At 37.3% G+C, this 22,214-nt stretch overlaps 3 protein-coding genes across 11 annotated transcripts in view; 1 reads left to right on the top strand and 2 right to left on the bottom strand.

Moving 5' to 3' along the window:
• The window catches only part of Spec2 (CDC42 small effector protein Spec2), a 37,183-nt gene extending 31,759 nt beyond the window's left edge, over positions 1–5,424 (top strand). The window contains exons 3-4 of the mRNA XM_085190278.1: positions 3,083–3,177; positions 3,889–5,424. Coding sequence (XP_085046404.1) covers positions 3,083–3,177; positions 3,889–3,897 — 104 coding nt within the window. The 3' untranslated portion in view covers positions 3,898–5,424. The remainder of the gene's footprint in view (positions 1–3,082; positions 3,178–3,888) is intronic.
• Positions 5,425–5,711: 287 nt separating this feature from the next.
• Positions 5,712–13,068, bottom strand: LOC146536361 (uncharacterized). Its single transcript, XM_085189822.1, has 14 exons — positions 12,451–13,068; positions 11,416–11,519; positions 10,676–10,756; positions 10,452–10,524; positions 10,292–10,383; positions 9,822–9,935; positions 9,619–9,733; positions 8,449–9,327; positions 8,258–8,368; positions 7,752–7,868; positions 7,046–7,156; positions 6,715–6,825; positions 6,184–6,352; positions 5,712–5,977 (listed from the first exon to the last, which is right to left on the bottom strand). Exons 1-14 carry the CDS (start codon positions 12,580–12,582, stop codon positions 5,907–5,909), a joined length of 2,280 nt encoding a protein of 759 aa, XP_085045948.1. The 5' UTR covers positions 12,583–13,068; the 3' UTR covers positions 5,712–5,906.
• A 139-nt stretch (positions 13,069–13,207) lies between these two features.
• The window catches only part of osa (trithorax group protein osa), an 86,315-nt gene continuing 77,308 nt past the window's right edge, over positions 13,208–22,214 (bottom strand). For 6 of the 9 annotated variants that reach the window (XM_085189812.1, XM_085189813.1, XM_085189814.1 and 3 more), the window contains 7 exons: positions 21,502–21,573; positions 20,244–20,331; positions 19,652–19,889; positions 18,279–18,368; positions 16,605–16,931; positions 15,932–15,994; positions 13,208–15,667 (listed from right to left, as the gene is read on the bottom strand). In XM_085189812.1, the coding sequence (XP_085045938.1) occupies positions 13,790–15,667; positions 15,932–15,994; positions 16,605–16,931; positions 18,279–18,368; positions 19,652–19,889; positions 20,244–20,331; positions 21,502–21,573 (2,756 nt within the window). In that variant the 3' untranslated portion in view covers positions 13,208–13,789. The remainder of the gene's footprint in view (positions 15,668–15,931; positions 15,995–16,604; positions 16,932–18,278; positions 18,369–19,651; positions 19,890–20,243; positions 20,332–21,501; positions 21,574–22,214) is intronic. The other 3 variants (XM_085189816.1, XM_085189818.1, XM_085189817.1) reach the window with 3 other exon arrangements.

Below are 22,214 nucleotides of genomic sequence, written 5' to 3'. Positions count from 1 at the left end.
GCTGGGGCAGTCTTTGACCCTAACCTTTAGTGAATGTAAATGGCCATATCGACTAACAATGCTATGTTGAAATTTCATTCAAAATTATTAAGTTAATTGTGTTTAATTGTTAAATACTTACTCTGTGTATTAGTTGTGATGTAATAAATATATGTTTTAAAATAAAACTTTTAAGTTACTTCTCGAAGATTTGCCTGGAGACATTATTTATTAGATTTTTGTATATTTTTTTATTTTTTAATTTTGTTTTTTTTGGTTCCTTCAATTATGGGAATGTAGAGATGAATGATTCAGTTTTTTAAATATTTTGAGCCTTATATAATAATTTACTTTGTTTTTTCTTTAATGGCATATAATACTTGTATCAATTGTTGGTGGGCCTTATAAATATATAAATAAATAAATAAATAAATATATGTACCTACTATACGGTCCACTCGCGGCTTCGCCCGCATACCACCTATAATACTTTTATTATGTTGCCATTGCCAAGAGTGAAGAGATCAATACTTTTCATCATGAACACTACGTGGCTGTATGATAGGACGATATCGGCGACGGCGGGCAGAATTTGCGTATCCTGCTGGGTGCGGGATACAGCGTGAAGCAGGATAGGCAGAGAAAATCTAGTGTCTTAACACTCTCTTGCCCATTTTCCGCCGTTATTAAAAAAACATTGCTAAGGCGAAGAAATAAAAATATAAATTTAAATAAATATTTCATTGCCTCGAGATGAGATTGAACCCACAACCAGTCGCTTTAACAGTCACACACTTGTGCCCCTACGCCACTACTGGCCTCTATTTTAATATATAATATATCAAAGTTGAATTAAGCTTCTAGAAGTTGTATTATAAATTATATAAAATTGATTTCTAATCAATATAAGTGTTTCTAGTAAGAAGTAAAATAACCAGGCGGTAGAAAGCGATTTTCTTCATCCATTAGCTGTACTGGGTAACAGATTTGAAATATGGGAGAAAATAATATTAATTAAGTCTTCATAATTTATTTGCAACGATTTCGCCTTAATGATAGAATCGTAAAGTGTTATCAGTTTCTTAGATTCTAAACTTTACTGTTTTATAAAATATGGCTACTAGTAGATATGTTGTTCTTTTCGTTTCTTTCTCTAGCTTCACGTTTTATACTGCACATAGCAAGGTAGACAGAGGTAACTTAGTGTTTATACTCTCCGTTTCCCACTTACCTTACTACCAAATCTCGAGGCATTGTCTGTTGAGTGCTCACCGATATTATACGTAACCTAAATATAATATGGAAGGACCCCATACATACATTTATATTTGGCTTAATATTGGACATTTTCTTATAATATGAAAAAGAAGCTAATTCAATAGTTTAAATAAAAATTATCTTAAAATAAAAGTTTTTTTTAAATATAAAAAACTATATTTTGTCTCGCTCATCCGGCTTTAAGCTTTGCCCATTTCCGGCGTCCATCTCTGTGACATTCACAACAAGAATAGTTTACGACTGGTGGACCAAAGGCGGCATTCTTCAAAGGCCAATTCTCACAATAACCAGTATATGTATTTATTTCATTCATCAAATGAATTTGTAACGAGTAAAAATATTTCTATGAAATTACAATTCGGGTTTTGTTTTTAATGATCATTGAGTTTAAAATTCAAGCATTTTTTTCTCTAGTAAGTGTTTTTTTTATTTATGATATAGATATAGATTGATAGGTGGGTAGGAAGAACGAACCTGGGAACGTGGTGTTAAGACACTCAGTTCTCCACTTATGATGATTGTCGTTGTTTCAATCAAATTTAAACCTTACAGTGTAAACTTCGTTACAATGCTATGTTTTTGTCTATTTGAATGGATAATAATTGCTACTTTACCGTCATGCAATGGCGTAATAAACTTAATTCTACAAATATACTAGATACAGTTATTAGTATTAGTTAGTTACTATTTATCAAACCTATATCAATTAACAATGTTTCATATACCTATTTAAAACGGATTTTCTAACTTCAAACCAAAAACCTGAACAAAGAAATAAACGAGAATTAAAGACTTTGAAAGCTGCAGAACTCAAGTCAGATTAGAAATGGCAAGTGTATCAAGGACACCTCTCACAAGGTGACCCGAATGCCGTCGTGACTCCTAACAGAGAGTCGAACGACTTGCAAGGTCGATTATAAGGCTAGCGACGTTTTGGCTGTTCAATGAAACAAATAATATTATTTCTTTTATTATTTTCCAGTTTTATCAATATTGATATTAAACTGTATTAACTGCGTTATAAACCAGCTGTATATATATACAAAGGAAAAAACGTGAAAACTAAATTATAATATTTTTGAATTGCTTTAAAAGTTGAAACGTTCATTTAAAAAGAAATAATATTTGGGGCGTTCAGTTTCGCCAATTATCACGTAATGCCTCCAGAAATCGGCGGAAATTAGAGAGCGAAGTACTACTTAGCTTGCTATATAAGGGATACACCGTGAAGTTAAAAAACAATACAAATACCTCTAATATAGGCTTATCCTACTTTCGATAAGAACGTGACTCAAACAATCTTGCTAATTATTGCAATAAATTTCAATTATTAACATTGATGTCAGTCATTGTCTAAATGACCTTCCCCAATTAATTACGCTAAAAGAAAGCCAGGCTAGGGAATAAATTATAATTTATTTCTTATTTGACATTAGTATTTGAATTAATATTTGACGATTTATGTTAATAACATTTGTAGTATGGGATTTTTTATGTTTATTAATATTTTATTAAATTATATATATCAGGGGGAGGTTTCTTTGCGGTTTTATAAAAAAATATGTGTAGATTTTTAATATTATTTCTTGAATAGGAACATACAAACTACTAAACTAACAAGAACAAAAATGTCCACTGAAATATTGAACTTAAAATCAATTAAATTGCAGATTTAATCAATACATTCATTTAAAGTGGGAACGGAGTGACTTAACACTCGGTTTGAGCTGATTTAATTTTTTTAAGTTTTTATTAAAGCATTCATATTTATAAATATATTAATTTTAATTTTTAAAAATCTAATAGCAATGTTTTTTATTTCCAGGGTCAACGGACGTGGACATGCCGTCGTCGCTCCTCCACTCCATACAAAATCAGATGCAAAGCAAAGGTGGCTACGAAATGGCTTACGGCGTTAAGGTACAACTTTGATCCATATATACGATTTTTTTTCCCAGTGTTGAGACACTCCGTTCCCCATTTTCCGCCCCAGGAGGCATTGCGTATAGAGTGGCAGAACTCAACGCAGCACTGTACCTGGACACCAGAGCGAAGAAATGAAAATATTATATATTTATTTTACTCGAGTGGGAATCGAACCCACAGCCGTACGTGTTCTATAACGCAAAAGTGCGTTTACAGTTACATTTTGAGCAACTGCGCGACAACTGGCCTATTATATTTTTTTTCTTTTTCTTTTTTAACGTGTTTGTTGGATGTATTTCTAGATATAGGTCATTCCACTTAAGCTCTCGTTGTCACGTTATGTGTACACCCGATACAGGATATATGTACAGACATATCCTACATAATAGGATTTTAACATATAATCGTGTCCTATTGCATTTTTTCTTCACGCTATATCACGCTATATATCTATATTCTAAAGACATTGCATGTTTAGTGGTAAAATTCAACGCCTCGTTTTGTCTCGACACCAGAGGGAAGAAATGAAAATATTAAATATTTCATTTTCTCGAGAGGGAATCGAACGAAAACCTGTCGCATTCACATTCACACGCTTGTGCAACTGCGCCACGACTGGCCCCAACTGAAATTACATTTACTTATTTTTTTAAAGCTAACTTAAATATTTTTACTTCGCTAACCAATGAACATTTTATATTCCAGGTTTACTAAGAGAAGGCCCTCGTCCAAAGACCCAAACTGGAAAAGAACCTAGGAAGAAGAAATTAATGATTATGATCTTAATATGTATTTATTAAACAACCCCTAGTTGTAAGATAAGTGTATGTTTTGTACAGAGAGTCACACCGGAGTAAATGAGTTACCTAATGCAAGTAACGCAGGAAGCACTCCTCTACCAAATAAATATATGTAATAAGCTTATGAAAGATTTCTTTGTAAAAGTTATCTATTTCCATTTTTGTATTTTTAACGCATTAAATTGTACGTCGTTGCGCAGGGGCAGAAGCGTGTCCATGGTAACGCAACGGTTGTGGGTTCGATTCCCACTCGGGGGAAGGAAACACGCAATGCCTCGAAAATTCGACGGAGAGTGGAGAACGGAGTGTCATAACACTTGTTTTCCTTTGCGTACTCTGCTATATGCAGGATACAGTGGGAAACTGAAAACAATCATACTGTTTTGATTAATAAAATTGTCAAAATACATTATTAAAGTAATAATCGCAAAAAATACGTTAAAAAATGGTTGTTTTGCCTCTATCCATAAGAGAAACATAAAAATAAAGATACAAAAATAATGAAATGTACCGTTTTTTCTTACACATTTTCAAAAGAATTATTGTATGAATTGAATGGGTATTGTGTGAACTCTCTCAAGACAAATAAATGAGTGGCTTTACACAATGAGGTGCTGTTTACTGTATTGTTTCGAGTGCGAGCGTCACCTGGTCACCTGGATCGTGGACCACTCAGTGACTGCTATTCTTTGTAATACATTTCCTGGTAGTGATTATATATAAGTTTAAATATACTAAAGTTGCAAGTGTCAGTTTGTTCACATTTTACTGTAGAGCTAAAGAAGTTTTGTAAAAGTTATTTGTTCATAGCAAAACCTGAGTTAAATATTGTGTGATTTATTATAGAAATATCTAAGAATCTTCATTATAATCCATAAAACAATGTATCTAGATACCATTACAAGAGGCCAATTATGAAAATCCTAGTACAGTTGTTTATAATCAACCTTTCAAATGTAAGTAGTTGTAAGTTGTGTGAATTTGAAACTTAGTCGAGGTATTCTCATGTATATAATAAGATTTATACTGTTTCCACATACGTAGTTTTGTTTATCTAGGTACTAGTAATGACTTTAAGCCTAAACGAACCATTAAAAGGAAGAATAAAAGAAAAATCGTACCGGAAATGGCTCAAAAATTTTTAATGATTTAAAAATTACGCTAAAGTTTTCCTTACTAGTGCCAAGAATAATATTATTGTTAACTTTGGTCTTCATGCCCGAACCTTTTTGAGCATACGAATGACTAAATGACAGTCGACAGTAGAACTATTATTGAATAATCTATAGAGTTATTATCTATTTCCATCCATTCAGCTAGATATTTAGTGATCCTGTTAATAATTTTGTCATTTTATTGTTAAAACGACAAAGTTGATGTAAAACATAGTTATTTATACATTATAGATCAATATTCTTGAAAACATGACTTGTGGAAAGAACTTCTGTGTTTAATTTTTCTCTCTTAAATATTTACGAAAACTATTAAAGTTACGTTTAATATTTATATCGAAACAACTTATTGTTCCTAATGAATCTGAGCAGCTAAGTTTAAAAGTCATAGGTTCGTTTATCCATGTAACACAATCATAAGCATTAGCTTCAATCGTTGCCGACTAGTTGTTCGATAAAATTATATAAACAACTTTTTTAATTATTTACATCCATATCGAAAGTTTATCAATTGCCAGAACCACGACAGTGGTACATATAAAAAGGTACATACAAAAATGTTCCAAAGCATTTATTTAAAAAAAAAAACAAGGAAAAATTTCTATAAAAATTTAAATATAAACACATTAAATAACAAAACAATGAGTTAAGTTAAGATTTAACAAACAACAGGTTAATTGATACAATAATTTGACATTTTGAGGGAAAACAGGACGATTGTGGTAAATAATTTCTATAGAGATATAGACTGTCATCGCTTCCTATGCTTATGTTCTGAACGTGCACCGCTGGCCTTAGATTTCTCCTTATATCTTGAATCATCTGAAAAAAAAAGTATAGAATAAATTTACTGTAGGAAAACTCATTGGCAGCTAGATGCCAACTTTTGCAAACGTTTTCGGTTTTAAGTTTTAAAGAACCGACCATGAATGAATATGAATTCCACCATTCATATCATTATTATAAGAAACTATAATAAAAACAAAGCATTTTAATATTAATATCCTGTCAATAATAATTCAATATACCACGATCCCTGTCCTTGTGTCGATGTCGTCTATCCCTAGATCCTCGTGAGTCGGGTGACGATCTTCTTCGCGGAGGTGACTGGTCTCCAGCCCACCACCACGCTGGTGGTGCCGACGCGCGCGATCGCAGAGGCGAACCCCCCGGGTATCCGGGCGGTATTGGGGGCATCTAAAAAAACGAGATGGTTCTTAGATAAGAATTTCTATTATATTGTCATACTTCTGTAAAATATAATTTTATATTATTATATTTCTGTAAAATAACGACGAGTTAGATTGCTGTATCTAAATTTTAGAATGGTCGTCGTGGCGCTGCGGCACAAGCGTGCGACTGTAAACACGACTGTTGAGGGTTCAATTCCTACTCGAGGATTAAAATATTTAATATCTTCATTCTCTGGTGAAGGCAAAGCGCGATATTGAGTTCAACATGCCTCGAGAAATCGGCGAAAAGTGGAGAAAAGAAATACAGCGAAAAACAGTGTGAACAAAGAAATTATAAAAATGTTATCTTTAGTTCAGTATGTTTACTTGAGGATAATTAGGTGGTATCCTATATTGCGGAGCGGCCACAGGGCCCTCGCCTTCCGCACAAACGAGTGGTGGAGCCACCGCACGTGTTGGACTCTCTGATGTCGCCAACTAATAAATTATTAAAAAAATAATATTAAATAATATAAAAACTTACATTTTAGAACAATATTATATATTTTTAAAAGGACTTCAAGCAATACTAGAACTTATTTTTAAATGAAATTAGCATTGGACAATTTACAACATAAATTTAAAAAAAAAGTTCACTTCGAACGATCAAATGTTTAAATGAAAGATAAGACGACAATAAATTAGGTCAACGTCTCACCTGCTGCTTGAGGCTATTAAAGTCATTGCTCATATCTCTGTATCTCTGCAGGCACTCCTGCCACATGTTGGCCATTTCTGCCATTTCCGATCGTTGCTTATTTATTTCTTCCTAATAAAAAAAAAAACTAAAATATAATCACAAACAAAGAAATGAACTTGTCTATCGATAGCGATTGAAAAGTGAATACAGTGTTTAAAGTTACATTTAGCTTTAATTAACAAACCAATAATTAGATTAAATATAATAAGACTTTGTGTCAGTAAAGCATTTTTTCTCATTATCCATATATCTATGGTTCTCTTAATCTAGCTTAGCTAGACAAAACTGTAAAGCTAGCTAAATACATAATTTCATTACAAACTTAGCAATATTTAAAATAATAAAAACAAACAATATTCGTTGTACAGTTGTAGAGGAAAGATATAAGCGTATAAATTGTAAACGCGACAGGTTGTGGGTTCGATTCCCATTCGAGGATATAAAATAAGTAATATTTCTTCGCCTGGTGCCGAGGCAAAGGGCCACTCAACACGCAAGTCGCAATGCCTCGAAAATTCAGCGAAAAGTGGAGAGCGAAATGTCTCAACACTAGCCTCCCTCTGTCTACTCCACTACATTCGGATTAAAGCGTAAAACTGGAAAAACAACACAAATATCTGTACCAAATGGTCACTAAAAGGTAATTTATTCCAAATGTGTTCACCATAAGCCTAGCGTCGGTGTCGCCGACGTCGCGCGCGACCGTCTCGTAGCGGCGCATGCACTCGCGCCACAGACGCAGCTGCGCCGCCGCCGACTCGCGCATGCTGTCGGCCGACTCCTGTGTTGAATCAATTTATTATTAATTATCTTATTTAACTGAAATCTAATCTTAAACCTTAAGTCAGTCGTGACCCAGAGGCTCAAAGTGTGCTGAAAAAGTTTTTTTTTAATATTTTTCTTATTTCTTCCTCTTTCCTCTTGTCTCGCCGCAAAGTGCGGCGTTGAGTTCCGCCACTCAACACGCAATGCTTCCAAAATTCAACGGAAAGTGGGGAACGGAGTGTCTTAACACTAGGTTCCCTCTGGCTACCCTGCTCTACATGGGATATAGCGTGAAGATGATTTTTAATCTTAAACCTTATATTTTTACTTTTAGGTTCCTATCTTAGTTGCAAACTTTCTTTCTTTCGATAAAAGTCCTTCTAAGTAAAAATAACCAATCCTTACATTAGTTTTATCTGTCCCTTGAGTTTGTGAAACGCCTTTAAAACAACGCATCAATTCTTTCCAAAGTTGCATCATTTTATCCATAGCCTCTCGTTGTTCAGAAATTTCTTGCTATATAAATGAAATAATATAAGATATTATAAAACTACTAGTACTCTATATTTATAGTGAAAACCTAAAAGTATACATACTTTTACAACGCGTAAATAATTACTTTTCTCACTAACGGTGCTGGTCTCACCGTCTACAGCACTCAAACCAGAATCTCTTTCTTTTTCCGAATACCTGTCCCTTTCCCTATAATCTTCTCTCGACGCAATCGACATTTTTTCAAATCTCTCCAAATCTCGTCTCGACCGGCAATTATCAGTTGGCAATGTGGCGATCTTCTTTTGCCTGATATCTCTTTCATCATAATACTTTTTCCTAGTGCACCTATCCTCATACTTCCTATCTTTATATCTAGTATCTTCATAATGTTTGTCCTTAACGCCGTCACTCCTGGATGTTCTGCGGTATTTCTTCTCATCAACATAACCCTCTCTGTACGTGTCAAAACTTCTACTAGCCTTTTGTTCGAACAAATGCCGTTTCTCTTCATATTTTCGCTTTTGATCTTCGTAATCTCTAATATCCTCATCTTGCGGATTTGGTCTGTATTGTCCATTGATACGGCACCTAGTCTGAGTATTTCGAGGTGGGTATTCGTATCTATCATAGTCGTAGTATCTTCCAGGTTCTATATTAGCTTTACTAGAGTATCTTCCAGGTTCTATATTAGCTTTACTAGAGTATCTTCCATTTTCCATATTAGCTTTACTGGAATACTTACGTGGCTCCCTCTCGTAAGATTCACAATTATTGCATATTACATCTCTTTCATTTCTGGGTACAACATCTCTACTCTTATTTCTGGTACAATAGTGATCATGGCTTCGTGTTCTCGACGGTGACAAATTATCTTTTGACTGATTACGACTGTGCAGTTGGACGGGTGTCTGCTCCGCTTCGACACAGTCGCGCTTAGATGCCACTTCACATTGTAAAGATTTATGACTGTGGCAACGGGGCTGCAACATCAAAAAAAACCGCTGAGGCCGTGGAGTTACAATCCCCAGGTTCGATCCCCAGTCGGGGGAATAAATTATTAATATTTACATTTATACCTTCTGGTACCAAGTGCAGTGTTGAATTACAAGCATTGCCTCGAAAATTCGACGGAAAGTGGGGAACTGAGTGTTTTAAAACTAGGTTCCTTCGGCAGTTCGGCCTACCCTACTGTGCACGAGATATAGCGTGAAGATGAAACAAAAAATATAGGTACCTACACCGTTTAGATGTTTATAAAAAGGAAAACTCACCATCGGATTAACATTTGGACATGTGGCTGCTGTCTGATTCATCTGAGCGCACAGCTTTGCAAATGTTTCAAGGAGCGCCATGTGATCTATATTAGTTTTTTCTTCTTTACGTGATCTGTACATAACGTTATAGACAAAATAAATCAACTACAAGTGACAAGAATCATTTAATGAAACCAAAATGAAGTTAAAAATAAAGTTACTTATGTCGATCCCTTGTCTCGTCCCTGTGATGTCGGTGGTGGTGACGCTTTCCTTTTGTAGAAGACTCGTCGTGATGAGAAGAATGTTCTTCATGCTTGCTCTGACGATGCCTGCTGTTAACGTTTTATTTAAAAAAAAACGAATAATAAATAAAATATATGGTTTTTTTTATTGAGTGATAATGGCTGCCCTAAAATTTTTACTTATTTGCAAATGTTGCCTTGAGTAATTTACTCTGTATTTTAGTTTGTCTAAAAACCCCTGCTCTATCTTCTTTACTCTACTTAAGGCGAAAGCCTAAAATATTGTTTTGTAGCGTCACAGCAATGTAGGCAGAGGGAACCTAGCTTTAGTTTGCCAATAATGATTCTATTGATTTATTGATTGATTTTCTGTATTTCCAGCTATGCTACGTAACTGCCGTCGTAGGTAAACATCAATTATTTTTTTAAATAGGAACATCACTTACTTTTTCTTGTCTCTCTTTATGGCCTCTTCCAAAAACGCGTATATAAACGAATCATGATCGTGTGGAACAGAATCGATAGCATCGTCCCCCTCCTAAATATGAATTGTGGTTTAGATATAAAATTTTACTTTTTGAACAAAACTGAAAGTTTTTCATTTACCTGAGGGTTTGGTGTTATGGAACGAGGAGTTGATACGAGACCAGCTTTAAGAGCTAACGATATACCTTCCCTTCTGCAAATTGAGTTCTTATTGTTAGTTTAAAATTTTATTACTTAAAAATTTACTAAGCTTTTAGTAGTAAATGTATAATGGAAAATTTCTTATATATGAGCTCTCCGAGTCTCCGTAAAATAAATAATAAAATAATATGAAAAAGACATACGCAATACGTCGTTGTCGTCGCGGGGAGCGTTGTCGACGGCCGTCAGGGGATCTCGTTATCGACGGACTATGATCTCTTTCCCTGAGTGACGACACATATTTGAAGCTTTAAGATCTTTTTGAAATTAATTAATATCTATGTGAATTTTGTGCAGTTTTACAACATTGTATAAATTATTTTCGAATGTACCCTGCCGCTTCAGGCTGTATCCCGCATATAGCGGGGTAGGCTGTGTTGATGGAACCTAATGTTAAGACACTCCATTCTCTACTTTCCTACGAATTCTCGAGGCATTAGGAAAAATGAAGAAATGAAAATATTCATAAGGAGTCGAACCCACAACCGTCACGTTCTTGTGCTCCTGCGCCACGACAGTCTCTACTAAACTCATTTTTTTTTCTAAAAGGAAAGATCAATGAATAACATAAATACTCGACGTAGACGTAGACGACGTAGTTGTATACTATAGAGTAAGACTTTCTATTTATATTCGAATGTCTATAAACTTCAGCATATTGTCGAACCAATTATTATACAAATTTCTCCCGAGGTGTCTTACACGTTTCTATATTATTCAAAAGTAAAAAACAGAGAAATGCAACCCTTCACATTCACACATGATAAAGTATACATAGAGTCAATGAAACAAATAATTAACTTATTTAATTTCTAAACGTTAAAATGAATGTTACTATAAGAGACTGGGATCTATATCAAATGTTAAAATAATAAAACTGAACCTGTTATTAATACTTTCTTGGTTTTCATTAATCCCTGGAGTTGGTGGCATATCTTGAACACTAGCTTTCGTCGAGCTTATTCTACGCCCATTGCCTTGTCCACCCTAAGGCAGTTTTCAATTATAAATATTCGTTATAGATTTCAAGTATCCTTAGTAATATTACATTATAAATATACCTAGTATTATCAATTTTAATCCTCTCTAATAATTTTAAATTCTATGTATGCTCAGTAGTTTTCAGTTGTATGTATCCCTAGTAATTTTCAATTATAAGTAACCCTAGCAGTTTTCGGATAGATATAAGTATCCTAATGTTGACAAAACTATTTGTTAACTGAAGCTGATAATGTGATAACTGACCATTTATAATACATTAGAAATTTCTTAAGTTTCAATGTCTTCAGTTAAATTATGTCAAAATAAATTTAAATAAGTAAAAAATAAATTTTAATAAGACAAGTAAAAAATTAATTTTAACAAGGCAAGTAATTCCTCATAAGTAAATCAAAATTTTACTTTAACATTTCTTTATCTAATTACCTAATTTATTTTTATTAAGTAAGAGTACATTATAATTAATTAACTTTATGAGACTAAGCTAGGTGAATTTTAATTATACTTTGGTACTTGCAGCCAGATTGTTTCTCAGATCAACTAAATTGATTAATAATAAAAACATTACCTTTATAGGGAAATATACAAATACCTATTCTAATTCCTAAAACATTACTTATTCGATTATTATTTTTTTTTTTATGAAAAAATACGTACGAATTCTCTTCTCATCACGTTGAAATGCATTTACCGTACATATACTAATATAAAACTGAAAAGTATGTATGTTAGAGCCCGCTGCTCTTAGGAAATACAGTTCAAATTGAAAAATAGTAGTTTGGTTAATCTTTTATGGGTTTAACCCCCTGTACTTTGGGGTCAGACCCAGTTTCAACACTTAGAATATTATTTTCTTTTGACCTCAAGGACAAAGACGCAGGTAAAACAATTCTTCATGTATTTTCAAAATCATACTTACTCCTGTAGAATGATCCGTAACAACAGTACTCGAGTTGCTATCGTCAGCTTCCTGTTTCTTCCTTATACGTTTACGTTTTGATGCATCGAAAACTTTAAATAATTTTTTACTATCGCACGGCTGACACTCCATCTTATATCTTTGAATGGATCTTTGAACATTTGATAAACTATTCTATTTCATTATCCTTAGCTTTAAATATCATGTATGCAAATTTAATAATATAAAAATCAATTAGGAATTTTAGCGTGATAACCAAATAAATAAATAAATATGGAGAAAACCCAAAATGACTATTTAAATTGAAATAAGAATAATAGGTGACAGATGTTTACTGCCAGCTTTTATATTTTTCTTATTACTTTCATTGGAAAGTTCCATTTAGATACCAATATTTTTCTTCAGATCTGCAGATCTAAATATATTGCTTTCATTTAGACCATGCTGAATAATTTTTAATTAAATTTATACAAAGGCTAATTTCAAAATAGTAACTTGTGTGTAAAGAAAACAAGTTTTATATCTTTTTAAACAATATCGGCTTTTAAAAATGAATATATAGTATTACTTCTTGAAGGAACATACTTTTATTTTAGTTCAATTATTTTACTTTCTCATTTTTAACTACTAAGGTGCCCCTAAGCATTTTCTTTTTAATAAAAAAACGTTCATAATTTCCAGCATCATGTCAATATTTTGGTTGTTTATATTTTTTACACTAAGTCATATAAGACAAATAAATATAGAAACAAATTAATTTTCTATGAGCAAAACTTTATCATAGTAATTTTATTAAAAAATATATATCATAGTAGCTATTTACATGACGTTTACAAAATTTTTTTTTTTTGGAGATATGAATGTCACTAAAATTTGGAACTAAGGAAAGTGTGGAATTCAATAATGCCAATTAGAAAAAAAAAATAATGAAATCAGATTCAATTTCAATATATTATAGATTATTGTAATAATTCACATTAAACTTAATTAAACTTATAGCCCACATAAGCTCCTCACTGTTCACTACGTCCTTGTAACAAGGCGCTAAGGTACTCGGTATAAAATATCCATCATAAAACCAATAAACAGATTCAAGTCCCATTTTATTATAAAAATCAAAATTACGAGTTATAATACATCTGTTTCTCAATCGAACAATAGAAATCGATTATAGCACATTGACATTCTTGTAAATAAATCATCATGGACATAAATAACAAAAGATCAGATTGTACAGGCTACTCGAGTCGCGCGGGGCGCGGGACGCGGCGCGTATCACTATATGTACACGTACCGGCGGTAGTCAGTCTGTGCGCCGCGCCCGCACCGCCCACACACACTAGTCCTCGTCGCGCTGCTGGCTACAGTGGTACAGCACGTCGGCCAGCTCATGCGCCACCTTCTGGTCCAGGATCTGACTCATCACAAGCGACAGCAGGCGGCGCTCGTGGCGGCGGATGAGCGGCCGGTTCTCGGGATGTTCCGCCAGGCGCAGCAGCGTGGCGGCCGCGCGCCGCAACATGTCCAGCGACGTGCCCATGGCGTCCGGGTTGTCACGCAGCGCCGCCACGCCGTGCTGGTTGGCGACGCCCAGCGCAGTCTGCTCCGCGCGCTCGATGAAGGCCACCAGCTGCGCTACGGCCGGCGCGTGCAGCGCTACCTCACGGGCCGCGCCGCCGCCGCCGCCCGCGCCCGCCAGGTAGTGCAGCAGGTTGACCGCGAACTCGCGCACCACAGGCCGCTCCGGCCGGCACAGGTCGCGCGCCAATCCCGCGCACAGTGCCGCCAGCCGCCCGCGCGGCGGCGTGGCCAGCACCAGGTCCACGTTGGCGTCTGTCACGCACAGCTTGCACAGCGCCTCCAGCGCCAGGCGGCGCGGCGACAGGCGGGCAGGCGGGGCGTCGCCCGCCACGGCCGCCGGGCACACGCTCCAGTGCAGCAGCCCGTCCAGCAGCGGGCGCGCCACTGCCTCAGGCTGCCCCGACAGTTCCACGCTGCCCGCCACATTGGCGCAGCACACCAGCGCGTCTTCGCGTAGCTGCGCCAGCGCGTCCCACCACCACTCGGCCTCTCCGCGCAGGCTGGAGCAGCACGCGTCCGCGTCGCCCTCGTCGCGCGCGGCGCGCTCATAGGCACGTGCGCGTGCGGCTCGCGGCGCGTGTTCGTGGTGCAGCAGCAGCAGCTTGCCGGCCAACGCCAAGAAGGCGCCCGAGCGCGAGAACTCGGCCTCGTTACCGGGTACGAAGGTGAGGCCGCGCAGGATGTTGGAGAGTGCCACGCAGCGCTTAGCGAGCGCATCGCGCGACTCGTTGACGAGGTTGAGGCTGGGCTCGTCGCGCGTGTAGCACTCGTCCTCGTAGTCCTCCAACTTGCGGCGCTTGAGGACGCCGGCGGGGTCACGCACCTGCAGCGCGGGCCGGCGCTCGGGTTCTAGCTCCATAGGCTCGGCCTCCAGGTTGTCACCGTCGGCGGCGGGCGCAGGCGTGGTGGGCGCGGGCGCCGCATGCGGAGTGGCGGGAGTGGCGGGTGTTGCAGCGCGCGACGCGGCGGGTGAGGGCGCGCGCGCACCTGGCAGCACGCGCGCGAAGGGTAGATGCAGGAACTCTCCGCGGAAGGCAGGCACGAGGTGAGCGGCGGAGTCGCCGGCCAGCTGCCAGGGCTCCAGTACGTCATCCAGACGGTCGGGCTCGGGCTCGTCGGGCTCGGGCGCGAAGAGGTCCGCGTCGGGGCGCGGCGCAGCCAGCGTGACGGGCAGTCGGCGGCGCGACTGAAGCGTGTAGTCCTCGCCGGTCAGCAGGCGCACGCGCATCGCCGGGTCAGGCGGGTCAGCGCGGCGGCGCGAAACGGCAGGGGGTGCGGGCGCGGCGGGCGGCGCGTACCAGGGCTCCCCTTCGGCGGCGGGCGGTGCGTCGAACACGTCGCCGAGGCTCTTGTGGAAGTGCTCGAGCAGCAGGTCGAGCAGGCCCGGCATGTGCTGGAGGCCGAAGTAGCCTATGCAGTTGTCGTCGAACAGGAGTATGTTGAGGATGTCGAGGGCCCAGCACGTCTCGGCGAGGAGGCCGGACTTTAGGGCCATCATGATGCGCCACGCGTCAACGGGCGCCACGTCGGCCTTAGTCAGTCTGCGTCTTTTCTCAGCGGAGGGAACGGTCGCTTCTATACATTCCGCCGGGAACGTCAGCTCTCTCTTAATTTGACCCACACCAGAGGATGCACCCTGCAGAACAAAAAAATATAATAAATTCAAAGTCACAAACCAAACACGTCAGAGTTTCTCGTATAGAGCGAGTATAAGAAGTCAGAAAATCCTAACATGCATCACTAACAACTACCAACTAAGAGAATTTACTACATCTGTATATGAGGTAGAAAATTTTATGTCATAAAGAATAGGTCAAAGAATGTATTGTTTGTTTGTTATACTGTATTCTAAAACAGGGTGAATGAATGAATGAACGATGGGTGATCGTGGTGAACTCACGGGTGACTGCGCGGCGGGCGGCAGTTCCTGCGGCGGCCGCGGGCCCCACGCGCCGCCCGGCGTCTACAACACCCAACGCGCGTTACTAACCGACCTCATCGACCTTGTCGACCTCAAGTTACGACACACTGTACTATCATTGCCGTTTTACCAATGTATCATAGTATACTATTAGTAACTATTTAATGTGATTTATGAATGATCGCGCCATGATTATATCAGTTACACAATGAAGTAAATGACACAATTGAATTGAATGGACATTATAATAATTAAAGTTTGCTTCATTTTAAATGTCATATAATATACAAAAATCAATACATAGGCTGTACATTGATTACCTAAATGGCAAATTTATTCCCAACAACACAACATAATAAGTAGTTTTTATATTAAATGTACAATGTACATACAGAGACATACAATGTTCTTAAGAAGATAGCTTTCTAACTGTAAACGAGACGGTTGTGAGTTTGATATCCAATTTGGGGTAATGTAATATTTTTATTTCTTCACAATAAGACAGCGCAGCGTTAAGTTACGCTATTTAATTTGCCATATCTCGAAAACAAAACACGCACCCATTTTTTATCCATTAAGTGGTAAACAGAGTGTGGTAACACTAGGTTCCCTCTGCCTACTCTGCCATATATGGCCACAGAGTGTAACTCACCGGCGGATGATAAGGTTGATGCTGATGATGGGGCGGATGTGGCCACGCGGGCTGGTGCTGGTGCATGGGCGGGTGCTGGAGGGGCGCGGGCGGACGCCATGCGGGCGAGGGCGGCGCGCGTTGGTAAGCGGGACCCCACGCGCCACCTACGCCGCCCTGGAAGCGGGCGCCGGCCGCCGCACCGCCCACACCGCCGACGCCGGGCCCCACGCCGCCCACGCCGGGGCCCGGATATGGGCCCTCTTTCGCGAAGTCCGGGTGGCGGCGAGGCGCACCTCCAGCTGCTGCTGCTGCTGCTGCCGCCGCTGCTGCGCCGCCAGCTCCACCCTTTATATACTCGCCATTTAATATCACACATTTTTGTTAAACAAAATACGTGTATCCGTTAAGAGTTGTACTTCCTGATATTATGATTATTCATTTAATATTAATAAATATTTTTTTTTTAAATACAAATAATTTAGATTATATTCACAACTTAACGGCACACTCTATTTACACAATATTAAAGTAATGGTAGCTGATAGTTCAAAATTACAAAATATGAAAAACTTTAAGCTACCATATTATTAGAAGTTACTCTCGCTCCGAGCCCAGAATATGAACGTAGAAATAATGATATTGATATTCTCGACGTAACTTAACTAAATTTAACACTCAAAAGGGAGTTAAGTTACGTTAGAACACACACGCATTATACAAAGCTAACGACGTCGCTCTCCACTTACAGCTAAGCTTATATGATAACTGTGAAAGCATGCAAATGATTCAGTGACATCTTATAACGGTAAAGCCACCACCACACACTCTAAACCTTAACTTCCATATTTGTTTGTTAAATTTTGAGTCGGGTTTTGGTTTGAAACGATCGACAATGCGACCGCATATCGAAAAGCCAATTAATCACACCGCAAGCCAAAATTTAGTTAAAACGAAAACTGAAGAGAAAATTAATAGTGACAGCTTGAAATTTCGTTAAGCTAGTGGTATTATTTATAAAAAAAAATTCAATGAAGCCAAAACCACGGATGAGTTCAACCCTCACATTGGATCACTTGTAACACTACATAAAGTTTTGAAACTGTATGTCACGTTACAAACGACACTCACACCACATCATAATTGGGTATTACTAGAGAAAGACTAAATAAATGTCTATGTAATTATCAATTATATTTATTCGAATATGTTATGAATATATAAAAATGATAAAAGTTTAAAACTCAGTATAACTATATTGACTAAAGATGTTGGAATAGATTACGAAAGGCATAAACGGAATAAAACATTTTGGAAACTAAATTTAAAAAATATATTATTTTCAACCTTGTTCAGTTTAGGCCTTTACGTGTGTAGTATCAATTTAGTGCAATATAAAAATTAAGTAAATGTCCAGTGTCTGGGATTCTCTAATCTAAGCAATAGTCATTCATAGTGAGGAAGTGCCCAATTACGATGGTGATGTAGTGGTCGGGGGTTGAAACAGTGTAGCCAACTTGGGGATAACGTTAGGGAAAAGGTATTGAGAATTTTGGAACGAATCTGTACAATCTTGTAAATATTTTGTTAGGCAGGGGGCTTGGGTCTGTTGGGGATGGGGTACAGTTGGCCACACGCGGTGCTACCGGTCGCCAATGGGAAGCGGTGTTGAGTGCGTGGTACAAACGTCCGTACGTAGGGAGAGGGGCGCACGGGCGACGGCAGCGGCGCGACGAGCTGGCGCGCCAGCTGCGAGCCCATGAGGCCGGCGGGCGCGCTCGCCATCTACACCAACGGACCACACTTGTACACACGTACGCAGAACGGCAACGAACAAACCACACCAGGGCTTCCGAAACTATCAATTGTTGAGGCTTTCCGGATTATAAATTATATTTTCATGCCACCCTTTGGCTGGGAATTCCTGACTAACATGTATACCTAGACACATTTCCTCGGTTCTTCAATTTCCCTGGTATTTAGGTTCAAATGTCTGCCGATCTTTGTACTGTTGTACAAACATACAATAGATAGATATAGAGATACAAAGTACCTTTTATGACAATTTTAAAAATATTTAAACCAACTTCACGTTTGATTGTAAGACAAGTCAAACATACAAATGAAAGAATATTGTCATAGCTAACTTTCCGTTTCATTTTAACAACTTTATCTATAAAAGTTTTTCTTTCAATAACCTGAAAACAATATTTGAAACTACTACATGCTATTTAAAATAAATACTAAATCTTACATATTCCTAACAAACTTATAAAATGATTTACTAATAACATTTTTTATAAATTTCTAATTTTCTATCCAAACAACAGACAAATGAAACATATAAAACTATTTTCTATTTAAAAAATATATAAAAGGGTTAATAAATACACTCTTCTAAATATGCAAATATTAACCATGTAATCTTTCAAGCTAAAATATAGCAATGACATTTCTCCCTAAGAAATGTATACATAAGATACAAATGTGGGAATCAAAATGACCAGAAAAAATATGTAAATATTCGCAAAAAATAGATCACAAAAACATTTTAATAGAAATAAACTAAAATAAATAATGAACCAACAACTTCTATACAATTCACGTTTTATTCTACAGATACACGTGTCTATGCATCTAGAAATATACAAAAAGGGATTTTTTTAACTACAATCATATCATATATATACCTAGCCAAATATATCTGATATAGACAGAATTATAAAGTAGAGCGTCGATCATCCGAACTAGTTAGGGGACACGAGTGCTAAGATAGTGTTTTTTTTAGAGAAACGTATCTTAAACTTATATATTATTCACTATCAAGTGAAAAGATCTTTAATTACAAATAGAAATTAAGGACAGTATTATTCTTGTAACAAAACATACTACAAACAAGTTACGATTAAACTGAGATTTTTTTCAATTTATTATTTTTCTTTGAATAACGTATAAACGCTTACGTTAAGACTTTTTTAATCTCCATTTTAATTTTACGTGAAGAATGATCGTCCGGATAATCGACGCCGTACTGTACTTGCACATACAGACGCGTTCGGCATACATACCTCATGCTGTGGCGAGTGCTGCGGGTGTGGCGGGTGCGGGTGCTGCGGGTGCGGATGGTGCGGATGCGGCGGCGCGCGGTAGTATTCGGGGTAGGGCTGCGGGTGCGGCGGCGCGGCGGGCGCGGGTGCGGGCGCGGGGGCTGGAGCGGGCGCCGCCGCACCGCCCGCTGGCGCCGGCCCCGGTCCGCCCGCGCGGTACCCGCCGTACCCGTACCGGTACTCGCCGCTGCCGTAGCCCCTGGAAATATTTATCACATATTATATTATTGAATAAAATGTTGCATTCACTAAGTCCTAATAAATTAATAAAAGAATTACAAAATTTGTTTTGAATGGATATAAAGTGCCACAAAAAGGTTTAAATCTATTTCCATATGATGAAGACTTGACATGGTGCTCGTCGTAGCACGTCTGATCGAGGGTTACGTTAATTAATCAATATTTTTATTTGACTTGAATCACTTATTTTATTTTCTTTACTTGTTTGCAACTTGAATGAATTATTTAATTATAGATAATAATTCTATGAAAACTTTTAGATTTCGTCAAAAAAGAAGTAAATGCACAGAAAAATAATTAACTATTTACGCACCTGTCACCTTCTGGTCCGTAAGGTGGGTAAACAGGCCTATTTGAAGGATAAGGAGATCCATATTCATACCCGTAACCTTGCTGGTAACCTGTAAATCAAAAATAATAATTATAAAATATTATATAAGAAGATAAAGTATAATATAAATAACTAATATATAACAATAAATATATAATTACAAGCAAGCAAAATAAAACATTGTAATAAATTCATATTATTTACATTAAATAAAAAAACGCTAAAGCAAAAAACAAAGGATGTGTATGAAAAGCTTGCTCGATTCTTTTTTTACTATATTTATTTAAAAAAAAAATAGTTACGGATTCTCAAAAGCTAAATAAGCTGATAATTAATAATTTGTACAATAGAAACCAAAAAAACTACTAGACTGTAACTAAACTGCACGAGATTAACTCAACCTATTATTTTAAAAATCCTTATAACATATGATATTAATAATAATATAAGATTAGAAAATGTAATTTTTTTTGGTAATTTGTATATTCTAATAGAAAATTCATTAAGAAAATCTCGCACTAGAAATTGCCGTGGTTAGTTAAATGTTAAGGGTGTTAATTTATGTTTTATTATATTACAACGATTATTGATATAAGTAGTGAAATAAAATTATTCTTTCATTAATAAAATAAAACTTTGAAAAAGTTCACACAGTGATCATTCATAGAACCAATTTTATTTCATTTAATATGAAATGGCATATAACATATCAAGCATGAATTCCTCCAGAGCAGTGCCGTCGTAGGATACATCAGGGCCCTGAAGATTCTAGTGCACCTTTTAATTTGGAGCCTAGGTACTTAGTTATGAGTAACAACTTATTATAATTTATAGCAGACCCCATACTATAAATTATGGAGTTCCTTAACTGCAATCGAAACTAACGGACATCAAATATAATAAAAACTATCCGTAGCCATAGTTGAATTCGTTATATATATTTTTTATAATTTAGGATATGAGTGGAGTCTGAACAGATCCATTGTAAAAAAAGTCTATATTTCTAACCGTAATTATCCTAAACGGATAATCCGAATTGATTTTTTATCTGTGACCAAAATCGATCCCTTTTTTATCTATGTATCCAGAAATATTATATCCGTAACATCCCTAATAGTAGTTTCATCCCCTTTAAGCTTGGGCCCTATTTACAGGCCCCCTGGTCAAATAAAACATGTAAAAGACGGTACTGCCCCAGAGCATGTCTATGGGTGAATGGGGGGGTGAGTGAGTCACAAACCTGGGGGTCGCCTGGGCCCCGGCGGCTCGTCGAAGGGATTGGAGGCGGCCATGTCGCCGCCCGGCCCGCCGCCTACAACCACACGAGGTTATACCACCCGTTACGTGCAATGTGAGGAATCTACTGACTTTATTACTTAAAATATTTTGTTTTTTTTTGTGTATTTTTGTATGGTTGTCCAAAAAGTTTGTACTGATTTTGAGGATAATTTAAAGATACAAATTTTAAGGTCGGTTTAAATAAAAAGGAACCCATTTTGTTATATTTATTCTTGTAAAAAAGTTTTATATGCAATAGTCTATACTTCTTATTTATGAAAAGAATTTTTGAGCAACAAGTTCTGATAAATACATAGGACTTAATAGAACATCAACAATCATCCCTTATTTTTTATTATTTGTTTAATGGAAGAAATATTCTTATTATGGTGATAGAGTTGCAAAATACTATTACTAATACTGTTGTCGTCGACCATCATATATGTTATTCAATTAAAATAAATAATGGCACTTTGTTAAAAAAAAAAAATGTCTACAAACGTAACTCGTAACCTATAAAAATCAGCAAAACCTTTCCAAGCAACTCATTTAAACAAACATTTGTCAGTAGAATCCTTAGAAATATGTATATTAATTGTTATATTAAAAGTCACCACCAAATTCAAAAAAATGCATAAAAAATAAATACTAATACATAAATTGAAACTTTTGTTA

This window comes from Heliconius melpomene, chromosome 9 (assembly GCF_056956725.1).
Source record: "Heliconius melpomene rosina isolate 202511_hmr_F chromosome 9, ASM5695672v1, whole genome shotgun sequence".
Classification (NCBI taxonomy): Eukaryota; Metazoa; Arthropoda; class Insecta; order Lepidoptera; family Nymphalidae; genus Heliconius; species Heliconius melpomene.
Note: the sequence above shows the minus strand (reverse complement) of the source record. Positions and strands in the feature narration are given on the sequence as shown.

What these genes read in the sequence shown, in the direction of transcription:
- LOC146536361 (XM_085189822.1), bottom strand. Translation starts at nt 12,582, where the DNA reads ATGGAGTGTCAGCCGTGCGATAGTAAAAAATTATTTAAAGTTTTCGAT. An exon ending in CGACGACAACGACGTATTGC is followed by an intron (nt 10,525 to 10,675) that starts GTATGTCTTTTT and finishes CTCAATTTGCAG; the next exon opens with AAGGGAAGGTATATCGTTAG. An exon ending in TTAATAGCCTCAAGCAGCAG is followed by an intron (nt 6,826 to 7,045) that starts GTGAGACGTTGA and finishes ATAATTTATTAG; the next exon opens with TTGGCGACATCAGAGAGTCC.